At 35.9% G+C, this 19,885-nt stretch overlaps 1 protein-coding gene across 5 annotated transcripts in view; it reads left to right on the plus strand.

Annotated features, from left to right (window-relative positions):
- The first annotated feature begins 3,199 nt into the window (after positions 1–3,199).
- SNX13 (sorting nexin 13) overlaps positions 3,200–19,885 on the plus strand; it is a 170,195-nt gene continuing 153,509 nt past the window's right edge. For all 5 annotated transcript variants that reach the window (XM_073238738.1, XM_073238736.1, XM_073238737.1 and 2 more), the window contains exon 1: positions 3,200–3,375. Coding sequence is in view for 2 of the 5 variants with exons in the window: in XM_073238737.1 (XP_073094838.1) it covers positions 3,364–3,375 (12 nt within the window). In the remaining 3 variants the exon portion in view is untranslated. The remainder of the gene's footprint in view (positions 3,376–19,885) is intronic.

A 19,885-nucleotide genomic window follows, 5' to 3' on the forward strand; every position in this document is an offset into this window, starting at 1 on the left:
GTGACAACCTGAATATGGAGAATACTTTTTTTAAACTTTTGTTTTTTAAAAAATAGGCAGACTGGTTATTCTGAATTGTTGCTTGGAGGTGTAGAAATCACTGGCAGTGGCCTGTTTAAGAGCATCACCCACTTGACTTTTGCCTCTGACCTTCTTTTGTCATCCTTTTCTGTGTTAATCGGACAGATTGTACACTGCTGTTGAGGAATCAAACCTTTTGCAGTAACAGCCACAGATGTGTTCTTATCATGCATTTCTTAAGATGGATTGTTTTGTTTGGTTTTGAATTTCTGACTGATAGCCAAAGACCCGGGCATCTCAGATCAGCCTGTTCCAGGTTTCCTCTATAGTGACTGATATGACGTTTTTCAGACCACATGGAATGAAACAGCAATCTGTATCAAGTTAGGTGCTTACTATTTTTTTTGAAGTTAACTGCTTCTGTAAGCATTCTCTTTCTCAACTACATAACTTTGCAATTTCCATAACTTTCTGAAGTGGTGTATCTTATTCATTTTGTTGCTTCCCTTGCTAGCAAATTAATTTGACTTATGCTCAAGATATATGTAAGCAGGTTTGTTTTTAACATATTTTATCTTTATTATCCCCCCATCTCAATACCACCATTAAAATTATTAGCAGTGATATAGGTGAAAGGAGAGGTGTGCTCACAATTCTGTCATAAACTTCTCTCCAGCATTCTGGTGACAGTAAAAGTAATTTCCCATGATTGGAAGATAAGAACACACAATGGCAAATTTTTTTAAAAGCTAATATTTCAACACTTTTAATTAGGCTTTTTCTTTTTGAGGTCTTTTAGGAAACGATTTACCCTCCCATTTAATATTTATTGAGGGTCTACTATGTGCTATCGCACTCTTCTAGTATTCTAGGTACTGAGGAAACATCATTAAACAAAACAGAAAAAAAATGACCTCATGGAGTTTACTTTCTAGTGGAGGGAAGACAGACAATAAGAAAGAAAAATATCAAGTAATTTTGTTAGAAGGTGTCAGTGCTATGATGAAAACTGAAGTAAGGGAGGGTGCTAGGCAAAGGGCAACCTTTTAAATGAAAACACTGAAAAAGGTGACATTTGACTAAGAATGAGACAGAAGTAAGGGATTTAGCCATGTTGGTATTTGGTGGAAATATCCTTCCAGATAAAGAAAATAGTCACTGTAAAGGCCCCAGGGCAAGCAGATGCCATGCTGTTTTAGGAGTAGGGTAGCTGGAACGAAGTGCTTAGTAGAGGTGAGGTCAGAGAGGTGGATGTGAGGTGGGCCTTGGGATGCTAGGTATCATAAGGTTTTTTAGTTCACAGAAAGGACTCATTGAGAAAACTGGGAGCTAATGACTTTGGCTTGCTCCTAGGTCTACAGAAAAACTTCTAAATGTTAAAAACATATCCATGTCATATTACAGATTGGTATAAACCTCAAGTTGTGTCTACAATTAATTTACCATTTTTAAAATAAGTGAAAATGCCTTGCTTCTGAAATGGGAAAACATGTTAAAATTAAATACTCAGGCCAGACACCTAAATTAGTTTTAATTCTCCAGGTGGTATCTTAAATATTAATGAGCTTCCTTCTCTGTTTTCTTATTTACAGGTTGGAACAGTATCTTTTTCCAGGTTACTTGTTGTCTCTAGTACTCTTAGTTTTTCCCTTAATACCTTAGTTCAGATAGTATTTTCCATCCTCAGTTCCTATTCATAGCTTAATTGGTCAGTACCAGTTAACCCATTTTATTGTGTTGCAGGGGTCAGAATTTTGCTGACCCAGTAAATGGAAATTATGTATCAGATGTAGATCAAAACAATGGAGACTACTTTGCCTCAATTAAGTGAATTGAGTAAAATGACTTTTCTTGAATTTCTGCTTACCTAAATGAACCATTTTGTTTCCTTGTTGAGGACACAATAGAATATAAAGATAACACAGGGTTTGTAATGCTTTTACTTAATGTTTTGAGAATTTAAGAGAAATGTAGTCAGTTTCATCTTATATAATAGTGATATTGTTAAGTAAGGGAATATGAGGGGGCGGGGGGGAACTCCGGTAAGGCAGAGGGGAATGAACTACTGGCCTTAGTTTTCCAAAATGCCTTTGTACCCTTTACGAAAAAGAGGTGGAAGGGTTCTGTATGCCAAATCTGAAAATCTGTTTTCTTGGAAACTGGTTTCTAACATACAATAGGGTAACACTTTTGACAGCAAGATCAGGTGAAAACTACCTTCGTCACAATTTAGGTGGAAGCGACTGCATACACATTGTAACACATCCAGAGGTAAGTTCAGATTGGTGTGGGTCTGAGGGGCTTCTATGCACACTGCATTCTAGAGTTTAGTCCCATGTATATCGGGACTACTTACAATGACAGCTGCTGAAATTTGCTCATCCTGATACACAAACACACTGTATCAAGGATCCAGTAAAGCTGTAGATAGATGGCAGTAAAAAAGCAAACATGGCTTTATTTTTTTAGAGGTCTCTTACAAGAAGCAAAACTAAGCCCTTATTGTTATGTACTGGCCAATCACCGAATCAGCGACGGTCCTGCCAGGATCATGGTAAAGCTGATATGCCTGTATCACTTTTACAACCTGTCGCGCACCTCAGTAAACTCGCTGAGGATTGGTAAAGACAAAGGAAAGTTTCTGTCAAAGGGGAAAGCGACCTCGCGGGGAGCGGTTTCCTATCATATTTAAGTCGCAAACTGTGGAGGAAACCGAACCTCCTTCGTGTTCTTCCGTCCCCGCATGGCCAGGGAATGCGAAAGGCGACCTTTTCTACAGGACAGCGGCCTCTTGGTCCCCCAGACGCGCGAGTGCCGCAACGCCGCCAGTCGAAGGCTCGGTCTCCGCCGGTTTTGCTCCGCCCTACGGCCTGCCAGCCCCGGAGTGCGGCAAACGATGCGCATTCCTCGCGGACGCGTGCGCAGGCTCTCGGGCCGGCCCTGCGTTGGGGCTTCTCTACAACCTCCGCGGTCCCACATCGGCAGGGGCATCCAGCCCTGCGGCCCCTGCCGCCAGCGCGAAGCGGACCTTCGGGTGCTCGCCTAGGCTTCCCTGCGCGCCGGCGCTATGGAGACGGTCACGAGACTCCGGCGGCTCCAGCGCCCGCCAATGGGAGCGCACGTTACGGGGAGACGCGGGCGTCGCTCTTCCAAGATGGCGGCGCGTCCGTCTGGAGCAGCCGGGCCGGGGGGAAGCCAGCAAAGCCGGGTAAAGCCGCCGCCCGGGAGAGGACTGCAGGAGCTGTTGCGGCCGTTGGCGGCGGCTCGGGCAGTTTTTGCTGCTGCTACGGCTGTTGCCATGCGGCGAGGCTAGAGAGGAGCTCACTTCCCCGGGGAGTAATAATGTTAACAGAGGTAAGCGGCGACGGCGGCCAGTGTTTACCTGTGAAATGGGGAAGGGGTCGGCGCCAGCCCGTCGGAGCACTTCATTTCCCCTGCCGGCGGCCCCAGTTCTCCGCAGCGGGTCCTGGGCCGGAGGAGCAGCAGGGATCCTACAAGTGCCCCCTGAATAGGAGCTGTGCTGACTCAACAGAGCCCCACGACCTCCAGCTGCCGGTGCCTTTTCTTTCGCGCTTGCCACTTGCCTGTCGCCCCTGGCACTGTTTTCCGTCCTGCTGTCGCTACCGCCTAACTCATCGCTCCCTTCGTGGTGTCCCCTTACGCGCTGCTCTGTGGCGGCGTTGGTATCCGCTTTGCTGCTGGTTCCTGTTGCCCTACGGTTTGCCTGTTATCTTCCTTCTCCGGTCCCTGGCCTTCAGGCCCCTCCGCTTCCAAGCTCGGTCAGCGCCCTGGGTTTGTCACTCGGCCACAGCGGTTTGTTTCCCACCCCTTACTTTGACTACTTCGTGAAGTGGACCTCCTTTTTCCTCAAGCGCCTCCTGGTTGGCCCAGTTATGTCACCCCGCCCCCCACACTCCTGTCATCTTTTGCTTAAACATGGGAATCAGAAAACTAAGTTTCCCATCTACCCCTCCTTGATTTGCCTAAGGCTCTCTTGCTACTGTGTGTGGAACAGTTTTTTTTCCTTGGACCTGAAATGGAAGTAGGGCAACTATGGCTAGCCATCAGTTTCCCTTTTCTAGTGCTTAATGTCCATTGCAAAAAGCAGACTTTTTGGAGAAGTAGAATTGCCTTTACTAGCAGTAAAGGAGAAGAACTATATCAACGTAAGTAGGTTCTTGACCCAATTATCACAGTTGTGTAGTGTTATTTATATGCTGGTGAAGGCGTCATTGAAGATAAATTTTTAAGCTTGCTGATTTGAGGAAATATTTTAGCTACTCACTTGAAGCCCTGTGAGAATTCTGATGTCATCTGTCAGGGACTGGTTTGATAGGAAAACAAATGTAATGGGCAATGGGAAGTATTCCTACTTGGGCCAAAAAGGGAATAACGTTTGTAGCTGAGTGGCTTTTGTTGTGTGAAAATAAGATAATAAAGGACTTACTTGCCTTTCCAACCGGATTAATTCTGAGGAACTTCATACTTTGGTATTTGTACTTCATTATGCACAGATCCTGACATATGATATGTCTGGTAAATACTTTTTGGTTGATTTTTAACTCATAAACTACTTCCTTCTGGTAGTTTGTGGTTCACTTTATATTTCTAAATTTCACAGATTTTTCATTCCTGGAGTTTGTCTTCCCCAGAGATAAGTTTCTGTTGTCATTAGCAGTATTAGATTAAAAGAGGACTTAAAAGTAACAGAAGTTCTATTTTTACCTTTAGTGTGATATTTTGGTGAGAATAATTAGCATTATAATAAGTTGAGTGGTGTCTCCAATGTGCAGTATTTTATGAGATGATCTTATTAAATTTGACATAGATTAGCACATTTTAGAGTTGTATTCATTTCGCATGAACTGCTGTCTGCTAGCGAAATGATAGTATTTTAATCTGGGAAGACTGAACTTTCTAAGCTTCTGTATTTTAAAGTAATTTTGTGTTTCAGTGAAATACTTCAAACAGTTAAGTCACTGATGGTAATAAGATATACTTTAGTGTTTTGTATATGTATACTCTGCACTGCTTGTGAGTGGTGTAACCAGGGTTTGCAGAGCAAGGGTTCCAACTTGGGCAGACCGTGCCCGGTCCATTCTGTTAACCACTACACCAGATTGCCTCTCCTAAGTACTTGATTAAATGGTACTTGAATCTTTTCTGTTGTTTTTTAGTAGTCATTTTGTAGATTAGAAAACAGAAGCTCAGAGAGTTGTCTAAGGTCAATTATTAGTGGCAAAGGTGAAGCTAGTGGCGGATTTCCTGACTCTCAGTACAGAACTGTGACCATTTAGCTCTCAATTAGTAATTCTCAACTCCCTTGCTAGCTTTTAAAATCTACTGTTTTCTCTGAATACTATCATTAGATAAACAGAGAATTATCATTATTAGTGACTTTTAGTTTTACCGAAGCTTTTTCTTTTTTTAAAGTAAGGCTTAGAAATAGTACTATTTTGAAATATTTTAGATACAGAATTTTACTCAATGTTGATTACTAAAAAATTAGTAGTGTTAGACTCCTTTTTACTACTTCTCTTAGGGATAACAGATCAGCAGGTTTTAGGGGATGTGGTTTATGTTAGATCTCAAAATATATAATAAATTATGTCAAGATTTTTACGTTCAACAAGCATATACTATGTTCAGAAAGTGGTGAATCATACTGTTTGATTCTTTTACATCTCGGTATTGAGATAGGAGATTATTTCCATTAGCCAGATGAGAAGACAGATTGAGAGTTGAAATAGCTTGCTTAAATTTTATAACCAGTGGTGTAGCCAGGGGTCATACCCAAGTTCTCTTCTTCCAAATCACGTGCTGTTTTTACGGCTCAGTATGGAATGCATCATTAATGTTTTTTGTGGCTGATCATCAGTATACTGTTTTTAGGGTCTTTTTTTTGGTGTTTTCTTTTTACACCAAGATGGGGATGCCATATATATATATCTATATATCTATATGTAATAGTAACAGTTATGATAAAGCATTCATATGAAACTTTTCAGTTTTGTAGTTTGCCAAAATCTTTGAAACCTTTTCAGAAATGAGATACCATGCAAGTGATCAATTAAGGGCTATATTAAGTTAAGGTAAAAGGGAAAATTACTCAGTTGAGCAAATTAATATGTACATTGAATTTTGAAACCTGTGAAATGTGATAGATTAGTATGCATTGAAAGTACAGCCCCAGCAGGTTGTCTTGCTTTTTCTTTCTTTTTAAAGAGGAGTTAACACAATTTTAAATTTGAACTTTTGGCTTCATTTGGATTATTTTTCATTCTACATATAACTGAAAATTCAAAAGACATGCTAGCCATCTGTGTGTTTTGCATTTTCTACATAGGGATGAGAGTTGTTTTTTTTTTTCAATGTCCAGTTAAATTTTTTTCCCTTCTACTTATTGTCTGTTAGCACTTCTTACTCTTAATGTTACTCTTACAACATTTTGGCAAAAAATTCGTCATAGTGTACCAGAAAACAGTTTGTTTAGTACTCCCTTCATTCACTCCTATTTTCAGTGAGTTAACTTCCATATACTGGAATTAGTCAGGGTATGGGATATTTTCCTGAGAATTTGTTTCAATTTAAATTTTACAGCATTAGAATATAATGAAATATTTATTAGTGAGTTTTTATTTTAACACAGTTTTACATCTTTAATGTTCAAAACTATTAGAGTTATTCTGAACATTTTATTATTACTGAGAACTAAAGGCAAAGAAGATGTAGGAATATATGCTGATTTTGTACAAGAGCTGTGGCATACTCTGGAGGTTTTTGCATAAAAACCAATTATCAGTCTGTTGACACTTGTGCTTATCTTATTGAAAAATAATGAATAAAAATTGTTGCTATTTAAACTAACTAGTGATTTGGGTTTTGTGCAAATGTGGGGCATTAGTAAATGGTAGTAAAAATGGTTTGTATTTGTCTTGTAATTTCCACTGGGATTTATTGGTTTTTATCAATTGTTACTAATTATTTTCTTTGTGGTTAACAAATAGCATAGATGGAAAAAACCTAAACTGTGGCTTTTAGAAGTCTCTTTTAGAAGTCTCAGTTTAATAGTTAATAGTTGTGGTTCAAATAAATTTGGAAGATAATTCCCTGAAGAAGGTAAATAGGTTTCTTCTGGGAAGGGCTGCTCAAAGCTTTTGCTAGGTTTACTCTCAAAGAAGATGATATAATTTGCATCGTATTGCAGTTGTTTAACCTTAAGGACTGTGGTGGTTAATTTTATGTCAATTTGAGTGACCCTAGGGTCCTCAGATTAAATTTTACTTCTGGGTGTACCTGTGAGTGTGTATCTGGGTGAGGATGAGATTAGCATCCTAATCAGTGGACTCCTTAAAGTAGATTGTCCTCCCAGGTGTTGGTGAGAACCCTCAGTTCTGTTTGAGGGCCTGAATGGAAGACTAGGTGGAGCAGGGAGGAATTAGTCTTTAGATTCTGCCTCGCTCTTAGCTGGGACATCTCATTTCGTCTTCTGCCCTTGGACGGGATTTGAGCCATCAGCTTCCCTGATTCTCAGGCCTTTGGACTGAATTATACCACTGGTTTTCCTGGGCCTCCACTTTGCAGACGTGGAATTCCACTCCATAATCATGTGAGTCATAGTAAATCTCCTTTAAAAATATATTTGTACATACATACACACACATACACAGCATGTGTGTGTATGTATATATACCTCTATCTAGAATGAGGTTGGCATGCCACTCTACACAAAAAATTGTTTTGCATTTTTTGATAAGTCAAGTTGGATATTGCCACCCATTTCTCAATAATTTTAAAGGGCCTTTGTTTAATTTTTACCCATTGGTTCCAAGTTTTCAGAGTTTATAGATAAATTATATTTAGTACTTATTTTTATTATATTTTATTAATCCAGCACACATAACCTTGTTAATCATTTCTCATCGGCAGCTGGCTATCTAGTTGATAGAATTGCAAACAAAAGCTAATATATGTGATTTTTTTAGTTAAGCCTAACAACTTTATATTAGATATATACTTGCCATTAGGCATTTTGAAATATTAAAATAGAGGTTTTAGATTTCCATAACTATCATTGGGAGGCCTAGCTAGGGAGATACCAGTATACAGTTGACCCTTGAGCATGATGGATTTGAAACACCTGGGTCCACTTATATGCAGATTTTTTTCAATAAATATATCGCAAAATTGTTAGGAGATTTGTGACAATTTGAAAAAATGTTTTTCTTATTTTAGGAATAGAGTATACAGTATGTATAACATACAAAATCTATGTTAATCAACTGCTTATGTTACCAGTAAGTCTTCTAATCAACAGTAGTCTATTAGTAATGTTTTTTTGGAAATCAGAAGTTCTATGTGGATTTACAACTGCGTGGATCAGGGTCAGCATCCCTAACCCCTATGATGTTCAGTGGTCAATTATTTACCTCTCGTGTTTGGTTCTATTGTTCCGAAGTTTGTTGACCAGTTTTCCATAGACATTTATAGAGGATAGTTTCTTAATTAGCTCACTGTATATTTATGATTAAAAGCATTATATTAATTGCTACAAGTTTATGAAGTTAGTTTATTTGAGGAGATATCTAAATTTGGGAGAAACACTGGGATGTAAGCAATTTGAAATGTTCGTAGTTTTGAGTATTTAAGGCATTGGTTTGTGTATCATAAAGCCACTGCAAAATGTATGGCTCTTGAACACGTGGTGACTACCATATAGACTTGGCAGGTCATAAAGGGTGTTTTATGTCTTAATTTAATTATAGTTAGATGTACTCATGCTTACTTAGGTTTAGTTTCATTTCTAGTTTGTAGAACAAAGAGAGTTTTAGAGTAAAGGAGAACAAAATGGTATGAGAGGATGTTTGCTTTAGGTTGAATTGGCTAAGCTGTCTTAGCTAATAATGGAAAAGGAGCGGGCATGAGCTTCTGGAAGAGGAAGAGAATGGGTTCTACCTGGGGAAGGGTTTTCCACTGCCAGCAACTAACTAACCTAGCAATTTGGTGGCAGAGCTCAGTGGCTTTATGACATTTCTTTGAATGAGGTTGTGAAAATAGTTTTTAAATTGTGTTTTGAAATTCCGTGGTTTCTCAGACTATCATGTCCCCTCAATTGATGGTAACCTAAAATTGGCTTTCTACTTATGAGTTAGATTTCATTTTGTTATTACAGTGCCTTAAATATTTGTGAGGAGAGCAAACTCTGAATTAAAGCAAGTGGACAGCTCTTAGACTTATTTTACCATTTTAAAATTGGGTGAATAAGTAGGCTGGAGTCATGGTGATGCATACTTACATCTATCAACAAATTATACCTACCACAGTAGTGCAGCGACACACAAATGATCTGTATGTTAAGAATTATAAGGATGAGTCTGGACTCCACCACTTATTTATGATGTGACACTGGGGAAGTTGTTTGAACTTTCTGAGACTTAGTTTCCTTCTCTTTAAAATTGGGATAATAATAGCACCTTCCTAGCTGCTCTCACATTGTCCTAAGGTGAAATAAAGTGATGCAGGGCATAACTCTTTGTAAACTGTTGTCATTATGTTAATAACATCATGTTTCTTCTCCATATGCCTTGCATTATTAATATGAATTCAGGTTCTAAGCTCCATCTCCCTTTATGGCTCAGTTGCCTCTCAGTGGATGGATGGATTGCAAGAGAAATAGGGGGTCCTGTGGCCATTCGTGTAGTTCAGGGAGGCCAGAGGGTAGACTAAAAGAAGTGAAAGGAAAAAATAAAAAACAGACTGAGAGTAATGAAGGAAGTTTCTTGTGTGGTTGGTAAACTGATTCCAAAGAACTTCTGACAGGGAAGTTCCAAAAAATATTTTGAAAAAGATTACTTATTTGAAGATTAGTACTCAATTTGCTTGTACATGTTCTGAAATACTTGTGGGAAGAGAAATTTTTATTTTTATTCAACTCTGGTAAATTTTTAAAATCCTGGTAAATTGTTAAAAGGAAAAGCTGATGTTTAGGATCATTTTTATAAGGTTTTGGTTAAAATTTGTTTTGGGGTTTAATTTTTGTGGATAAATTTGTTCACCAAACACAAATATACCAGCTGTGTGGTAGGCACTTGCTAATGAGTTCAGATGCTGAAGTGGTTGGTGAGTTAGACTTGAAATCTGCCCTCAGAAAATTCACTGTCAAAACTAAATTGTGCCAGTTTGGCCATCATTCAACTAAAGCTTTTAGGTCTTTTGTCAGAATAAAACAAAGGCTGAAAAGGGATTTTTAGATCTCCTGAAAAGGTTTGTCTCCCAAATTTGACTGAAAGATCCATTACTCTTGTGAAAATATTACTTGGTCCACACTCCCATGTATTTTTTATTCATTCATTTGCTTATTATTTCTTCCCAACTAGAATGTTAGACTCCTGAAGATGGGGCTCATGGTTGTATTCATATTACCTGGAACAGAGCTTGACACAAGGTATTCCTCACTAAATACCTGTTGAATGAATGAATCAATGTTGAATATTCCCTCCAGTAAAATTAAGGTAAAAGTGAAAAATTACCAAGACAAAAATTGTCTATGGTAAGTTTAAATTATCACGTTGACTACCCTTCAAGGATGGGTTACTCACCTATGTCAGACATTTTTTAATAGTACACTGTGGTTAAATATTGTGTTTGGGATCACAAAACACAAAAAAAGTTTGACAAAGGAAGTCCAATACCCAGATTTTAGTTTGAATATAACTTTGTCTTAATTTTTCCTACAGGGAAAAATCAAATTTCATTGCTGTTATTTTCATATAACCAAGTATATAAAGAGCAATTATGAAAGAACAACTTGGATTTTATCTTGTATTTCTTACTACTTGATTTTTATTATGATTTCATGGTGTATCACTTAAAATTTCTTTCCTGAACTAGATAAACTTAAAGAAATCTTTGTGATAGTACAATATGCTGATTTTTGTGGTGCTTTTTGGAATGTTTCACAGTTTATATGACCTTAATGCTATTTTAAAAGTTTGTCAGTATAAATACAGATTTGGTCATGGATTTCAAAAAGGTGGAAATTTGGGGGAGGGCTGCTGCCAGCACAGTATCTTGACTAAAATACCTCTCACTGTCACATTAGAGATAGCATTGTTAAATCATTTCGCCCATCTGCAATTCATTATACATTAAGAAATTATGTACCAGGAAAGTTTAGTGAAACAATTCTGTGCGTTCAACTGTGAAAATTAAACTGGTTTAATGATCCTTAAATTAGCATGAGAGGCTCTTATACATCAGTTGGAAAAATTAACTGTTGTTGGCTTATTGAGCTGTTTTCTCCAATTTCCTGAAGCACTTTTTTATTCTGACGTTAGTGAAACTGCTAAGGTGAATCCTGCTTTTCTTTTGACTATAGCCCTGCATTGTTTGAGAGAACTTGTGTTACTCCATTTAAACCTGAATTGATTTTGGTCCTGGAACTGTGGAGCTAATTTTAGGTTGGCTGTGGTTTGGCACATGAGAGCATATGTGATTCTTTGTATTGTGACTTTTTTATTTTCAGGCTAGAGTTGTGTGACAACATGCATGTGTGGGGAATGACTTTTGAATTCACCAATATTTGAGGCTTGGAAATTATAAAACTGAAGTTGTACAGTTTGAATGGGAGAGTTAAGTATGAAATGAAATTTCACATTTTAGTTTATTACATGCATTTTGGGAAGTAATGGTGTTAAGATATGACATTATATCATATGTGTTATCCAATGTTTCTCTAAGTCATAATACTTTAGTTCAGAATTTGTTCTTGATTTCTCTTCCTGAGCTTGAGATGGCATTTTTTCCTCAGAACTTTTCTCAGGGTGTTTAATCAGATTGCAACAACTGTTAATATAATAAGCTGCTTTTACATCTGATATTGATGACTAACCTCTGATGTTTTTTTCTTGAGTATTACCTAAACTCTCAACACTTAAGTTGTTGCAATAATGTAATGTGGTAAAAGCAGAATAAGAGGAAATGGGATAGACTGAGGTTGGAGACAACTTGAAAGGTGGAGCACAACAACGATACAGAAAAAGAAACTGAAATAATGTACTTTATAAATAATGTGTTGATTACATAAAAGTTTTAGAAAAACCAGTTTAGGTTTCAGAGTATTTTATAATTTATGAAAAAAATGTATTTTATGAGCCAGAAAGCTGTACAGTTAATATCTGTTAGCTCAGAATATTCAGTCAAATAATTGTACTAATACAAAATTTATAGGACTACAGAAGTTAATAAGACTGTCTTTGTACTGGGACTCACAGTGTTAACCTTTCTCTCTGTGCATGCCCACACATATATGTAACTTACAGTCACAAATTGAATATTCCTGATTTCTGAAGAAGAGTGTATAGTTTTGTTACTTCAAAGAATTTTGACCTTTGAAAGTTGTTAACCTTTTTGAGTCTCAGTTTTCTCATCTGTGTAACTTATAAATTAATGGTTGTTACGCCATAGGGCCATTGACAGTATTAAGTGAAATAACACATACTAAGAACTGTGCACAGTGTTTCCCACAATAAAACTAAAAAAATATTAGGTTCTGCTATTACTTCATCAGATGTAAGTAGCAAGTGGTTAATTTCCGTAACTTCAGAATTTAATGTTGGAAGTTGTTTTCTGTGTTCTTTTGCTTCATTGAGGAAGTTTAAAAATGTCAAAGTAATCGTCTTTGACCCAGATGATCTAATTCATTCCTTACTCTCTATCTCAGTTTTTACTTTCTAATTTATGTATTACATTAAGAGTTAGATTAGACTGAAATTTCAGGAGGAAATCAAGAGAGGTGACACCTGTATAATATGAATTGGCTATAACTAGGACTTCTGACTAACCAATGTATTTCTTCTGGACATTAGGGATTAAATTGTAGATGAAGTGAAAGGGAAAAATTGTAGTATATCTTATATTTTAAAAATGTCAGTGTTATATAGTTTTATGCAATGGAAAGTAATATGTTTCTTGTCAGTTTGATAAAGTTCTATGCAAACTAGGTCTGCATTTCTTTTAAGTTCTTTTATTGAATTGTGCCTTTTATAACAAATAGGTGAGGAATGTTAAAAACCCTTTGTTTAGACAAATATATGGTTGGCCTGATGGGTATTAGTAGTACTATATAGTGGGTTAAGAAAAGGACTAGGCTAAATTATTACAAATAAAATTTGATATTATAAATTTAAATATTGGTAATAAGCATATAAGTAATTTCAGTCCCTTTATACAACAGCTCTTTATCTGCATTCATGTTATAGTACACCAAACTGTTATACTCAAGGAATGTGGCATTCATGTTACAATAACATTTTACTTAGCTTTAAATTATGCCATTGGGTCCTTTGTGGGTGAATCTGTGTCTCTATTTTTCTTTCTTTTTTTCCTCTTGCTGCTGTTGCTTTGTAGATGTGCTGATTTTTCCCTCCTGTCTCTGACTTTTATTGTTTTCCTCTATGTAAGCTTGCAGCTTGCTCTCTGGGTTCTTTACTACCAACCTCCACTCTTTCCTCCCCCTCTCAAATAAATTTATAAACAGGCCACAGTAGAGAATGTAACTTTCATTTTTTAAGTTGTACTTATGGGTGTAAAAATATTTTCCATTGTTAATTTAAAAACTAACAAATAAACCACTATATATTTTTAAAACAGTACTGCCTGGTGTAATTTACTTTTATGATTGTATGCCTCTTATCTGAATTTATCCTGATTAAAAAGACTCATAAACTCTGAGGCAGTGAACACTGTTGAGCTTTATTTTTAATTCTGAATTAAGAGGATCTTGTACTACTTTCAGGGTCATTGTTCTGATACTGAGTTGTTACTGTAGAGCCTTCAGGAATGTGAAGGAAATTTACATGAAGCTACCAATAAGAACATACCCTAAGAGTTATCTGAGTACTAATACCTACAAAATCTACATCAAATTCTCAGTGTACCAAGGACTTGAAGGTGTTGGTGTCAGTTTAGTTGCCTTAGGGTTTTCTGATAAATTGAATTTTTGAATCTTAATCACATTTGATTATTCAGATATTGGGTACAGAATTTTGCCCATTTCTACCCCACTGCTTTTTTCAAACCTGTTTTGAGAATCAGTGTAAAATGATTCAGAACATACTTGAATTTTAAACCAAGCTCAGTTTATTGTCCAGTTCTGTGACTTAGCTGTTTCCTCATCTATAGAATAAATGATATAACTTTATGTCCTACGGTTGTGAAAATTAGAAATATATAAAGTGGTTAGCAAAGGTCCTAGCCAATACCAAACACTTAATAAATAACAGCTTCTATTGTTCAAGAGGGTTCTCTTTTTCCTTTTCATACGAAAGAAAGGAAACGTAGGTAGGAAAGGAGATGGGTAACAATTCAGTGTTAGGTTTTGCATTGAAAATCTCTCTCTACTGTGATAGGCTTGTGTTGTTTTGATTTCCCCTTTGATTACGTATTATGGGGCAAAGCAGAAGTTGAGTTGTGAATATTGGCATTTTTACTGTTATCGTTCTAGTCCTATATGAATGAGAGTAAAGGCAGGCCTTTATGAATATGGCTGGTTTTATCTTGCTTTTGCACCATTGAACTGCTGTGGTCAGAGTTTTGTATACTTTAATAGAGGAACACATTTGTGAATGGAAATCTTCTGATATGTAAACTAAATTCATTCTTTCTGATTCGCCTTTCTTAAAGGAGCATAAGATGAATTGCTGTGTAACTGAACTTATTTTTCAGTATGAGATAATGATAGAAATGGGGTTTGATGTTTGAGGATCTTTATGTACTATTACGTGGTCCAAATAGGGTGAGTAGGATGTAGGATAAAAAATACCAAATGCAATACTCTATTATGGCAAAATAATACATTTTATTTTAGTTTAATGTCATAATGACCAGATCTAAAGAGAACAGGGTGTTTGTAGAATAGGATAAAAATTGAGAATCTAAACATTGAAGATTTTAATTTCTTTTTGATGTTTTCTTTCTGGCTTTGGAAAATGCAGTGGAACAATGCTCCCTTCTCTGTTAAAACATTTCCATAGTTGTTTCAAAAAACGATTGAATAAAACCCCATTATTCAGAGAGAGTTTTTTTAAAAGAAATGATTTAAATATAATAAAAAGAACACTTTAATTGTTAGATGTTTTATGAGAACTACAATTTTTAATGTTCAATTATTTCTAAGAATATGATTAAAATGACTAACAACATAGTTTTCAATCTTTTTAAATTCTCACAAACTGTTGGTGGAAATTTAGCTTTTTTTTCTTTATGCATATACATTGGTCATACATTGGTCTTCTAGGTGTAGGAGTAGTAACCTGCTAGAGATGATACCTTTTTAATTCAGACTTGTTTCTGTTTGAGCCTCAAGGTTATAGATAGGTTTCCTTTCTTTATGTGGGCAGTCACAACTAAATTTTCTTTTTCAAACAGTGATAGCTTTCTTGGCGGAGTTAGTTCAAAAAAATCCTTACAAAATTTGAAACATAAAACTAAATAAAGAAAAAATATTAATCACTTGTAATTTCATCACTCAGAAAGCTACAATTGACATTTCCCATCTTCAGAATTCTGTATTATATTTGTAAACTTTTAAAAAATGTGGGGTCACTAAATGGTAACCTGTTTCTACTAATATAAATTTACAGTACAATTTTATTCATGAATATTCACCTAAACTTGTAAGTAAAGTAGACTAACATCAGATTGTACATTAAGGGAAGAGTATGCTACAATTAAGTGGGATTCATTGCAGATATTCAAAGATTACTCATTATTTAGAAATATATTATTATAACTCATAAATTTATTAATTGGTCAGTGGAAAAAAATCCTTAGTATTATAGGAAACACCAAGAAGGTATTTGATAAAATTCATCTTCTGTTTCTGATTAAAAATATTTAATAAAGTAGAAATAGATGAAAATTGTATGTTAAAAGTCAACAGCATACTTTATAGTTTTTAATCTTATATTTAGCTGTCCTATGAACAAATTTGACTCAGTTTTTCACCTTTGCCTGTATACATGTGAAAAATTATACTCTTGATTTAAAGTTTGGATTCTTGATTGCTGATAGGGTTGATAATTTTCATATGCTTATTGGTCATTTGTATTTTCTGTTTTGAATTGCCTGTTCCTATACTCTCTTTCTTTTGAGTATTGGTCTATTTCTTATTGACATATAGCATCTCTTACTCACAGATTTTAACCTTCTGTTGTATATGATGCATAAATACATGATGTATATATTTTTACATGTGTGTGTATGTATTTAACTAGATGAATTTTTTTGCTATTAAGAAAAATTTAATGTCAAATGCATGAATCCTTTCCTACAGATTTTTCCATTTTTAAATCTTTGGCTTGGCTTTTCATTTCCTTCATGGTGTCATTTGCAGTACAGATTTTTCTAATTTGACCTAACCCAATTCGTCTATTTTTCTTTTGTCGATTCTTCTTTTGGTGTCAAAAGGCATTTAAATTTAGCAATATTTTTTTAGTTAGCTAAGGAGATGGCATCAAGTATCACATAAGCAAGACAAAATACAGAGATAAAAGTAGGGCTGAAATTAAGCCATTATAGTTATCCCCAACTTGAAATTTTAAAAAATATATTTTTTTGTGAATTATCATATCTAGATGGTGTATGTGTGTGTGTGTGTGTGTGTGTGTGTGTGTGTGTGTGTGTGTGTGTGTGTGTTTATAGAAGACCATACTGAGCATTTGAGGACAGTGAGGGGTTGGGATTATATTGTAGCAGTGCCATATAATGAACAGCCACTATGCTCTGTAGTGGGGAAGTTAAGGAACTACAGTAACCTAAAATTCTGCAGTGTTCTGTCTTCAGTTGCCCTTTAGTGAGTGTTCTTCATAGTTAGCCTCACCCTCTAGAGGGGGAAGAACCCTGCAAAAGCAAAGATGGTGTTTCCAACCTTGCCCTTTCTGCCTGTAACTGCTGAGTTTCTGGCTGCATTGTCTCATGATGATTGGGGTGCTTATTCATTATTTTTTCTCTCCATATTCTGAGTCTCTGGTTCTTAACTTTGCGGATCCCTTACTAGCGTGGTGTGGCTTTTCAGCAGCACTCCAGGTTAGGAAACCTGGCTCAGATCATTATTTTCTTGAGGTTCATCTCTGGTCAGTTGCCTCTTTACAGTCACTTGCAACAATATGCCTTCATCACCTCTACCTTCTTAGTGTCATACTTCTTAAACGTTTTGAAATTTTAATTTCCTACTTAGATAATTAAACCTTGACAATGTACAAATATATATATATTTCAAGATTTTCCACACACAAATCTGTTTAAAAGTCATGAGCAACAGTTTTTGTCTTGCTTTCTCGAAGAGGATGTTAGTTTCATGTTTTTCACTTGGTGGAGTACAAGCCTTTATGATCATTGTTTTATAGATATAAATATACTAATAGTGTATTAAATATTTTACATGACTGTTTATTGAAAGTTAATAAAATGAGTTAAGGATATAGTTCTCTTGTAGGAAAAGTCCCATGTGCAATCTAAAAACAATAAGGTAGTATTTGCAGTATATTTTTTGTTAAAAAATTATGTGATTCTTGAAAAGTGAACTTGTGCAAAAGTATTTACTAACAAGTGAAAATATTGGTTGCTCTTTCCATTTTAAAAATAGTCTGGGTACTTACTTCCATACCTTTGTCTATGTTTAAATACATGTGAGAGAGAATTGTCATTAAATTAAAAAAAATTACTTTTGAAGGTGGTGATGTGAATTTACCCACTTTTGTAAGTTTCTCAAATGTTTATCTCATTTTTCCAATAGGTTTTATTTACTGCTACACTTGATACCCTTCTCCACTTCCCTTTGCCCTATAGGTAGTAGTTGCTCAATGGTTTGATTTGACACAGAAACCAAGGGCAAGTAGAACTTAAGTGATAAGATGTCAAGTAATGATCAGAAAGGAAGCTAAACTGGTGAAGCTTATCACTGGGGGAAAAAAAAATCTTCACTTATATAACATTGATTTAGATGATTAATCAGAAGATCTACAGTATATTCAGTATATACTTACTGAGAGCATACTGTATGTGCCAAATGTTATTCTTGGCACCAAGACTGCATCAGTGAAGAAACTATATACAATTTTATGTCCTCGTGAGACTTATAGCATATGGTATTATATAGGAAAATAGACAATTCCAACATAATGTGAGAAATGAGGAAATTGGCAAGAGAGTGGTTGAAATGGTGAACCATGGAGTCCAATTCAGATAGGGAAGTGAATATGAAAGGGGCTAAGTATTAGAAAGTAGAAGAATCAAGTGTCTGCAACACTGAATGACAGTGAAAAATAGGTGTAGATGGAATAGCTAATTGAGAACTGAAAGATTGTGGCCACAGAATAAGACAGCTAATTTTCACCTTTTCCATTTAGAGAGAAGACAAGGTGATAAGTCTAGAGTGGGTCTTACAGTCTTACAGTGGCTGATGTGGAATTACAAAAAATTTTTTTTATTTCATCAAATGTGGTTTTGTGTGCACACTCCTCCCCCTTGGTAACCACTAGTCACTTCTCAGTGTCTATGAGTCTAATGTTGTTTTGTTCTGTCTGTTTTGCTTTGTTTTTATATTCCATAAATAAGTGAAATCATGATATTTGTCTTTCTCCACCTGGCTTATTTGACTAATACCCTCTAGATCCATGCTATTGCAAATGGCAGGATTTCTTTTCTTTTTATGGCTGAATAATATTCCATTGTGCATATGTACCACATCTTCTTTATCCATTAGTCTATTGATGGACACTAAGGTTGCTTCCATATCTTGGCAATTGCAAGCAGTGCGGCGATAAACATAGGGGGTGCATATATCTTTTTGAATCAGGGATTTTGTTTTCTTTGGGTAAATTCCTAGAAGTGGAATTACTGGGTCAAGTGGTATTTCTATTTTTAGTTTTTTGAAGAAGCTCCATACTGCTTTCCACAGCAGTTGCACTGTCTCTACACCCTCACCAACATTTGTTATTTGTTGTCTTTTGGATAGTGGTTATTCTAGCTGGTGTGAGGTGATATATCATTGTGGTTTTAATTTGTATTTCCAATTTTAATATTTGTCTTTTTGGTGTTGAAGTATATGAGTTCTTACATATTTTGGATGTTAACCCCTTATCACATGAGTCATCTGTAAATATATTCTCCCATACTGTAGTATGCCTTTTTTGTTCTGCTGATGGTGTCCTTTGCTGCACAGAGCTTTTTAATTTGATGTAGTCCCACTTTTTCATTTTTTATTTTGTTTCCCTTGCCCGAGGAGATGTGTTCAGGGAAAAGTTGCTCATGTTTACATTCAAGAGACTTTTGCCCATGTTTTCGTCTAAGAGTTTTATAGTTCTATGACATATATTCAGGTCTTTGATCTGTTTTGAGTTTCCTTTTGTGTATGGAGTTAGACAATAATCTAGTTTCATTCTCTTACATGTAGCGTCCAGTTTTCCAAACAACAGTTGTTGAAGAGGCTGTCTTTTCCCCACTGTGTATCCATGGCTCCTTTATTGTATATTAATTGGCCATATATGTGTGGGTTTCTATGTTGGCTTCCTATTCTGTTCCATTGATATGTGGGTCTGTTCTTGTGCCAGTACCCAATTGTTTTGATGACTGTAGCTTTGTAGTGGAGCTTGAAGTTAGGGAGTAAAATTTCACCAGCTTTGTTCTTTCTCAGGATTGCTTTGGTTATTCAGGATCTTTTGTGGTTCCATATAAATTTTCAACGTATTTGTTCTAGTTCATTGAAGAGTGCTGTTAACATTTTGATAGGGATTGCATTGAATCTGTAAATTGCTTTGGGCAGGATGGCCATTTTGACAATATTAATTCTTCCTATCCATGAGCA

Source organism: Manis javanica, chromosome 6 (genome assembly GCF_040802235.1).
Source record: "Manis javanica isolate MJ-LG chromosome 6, MJ_LKY, whole genome shotgun sequence".
Lineage (NCBI taxonomy): Eukaryota > Metazoa > Chordata > Mammalia > Pholidota > Manidae > Manis > Manis javanica.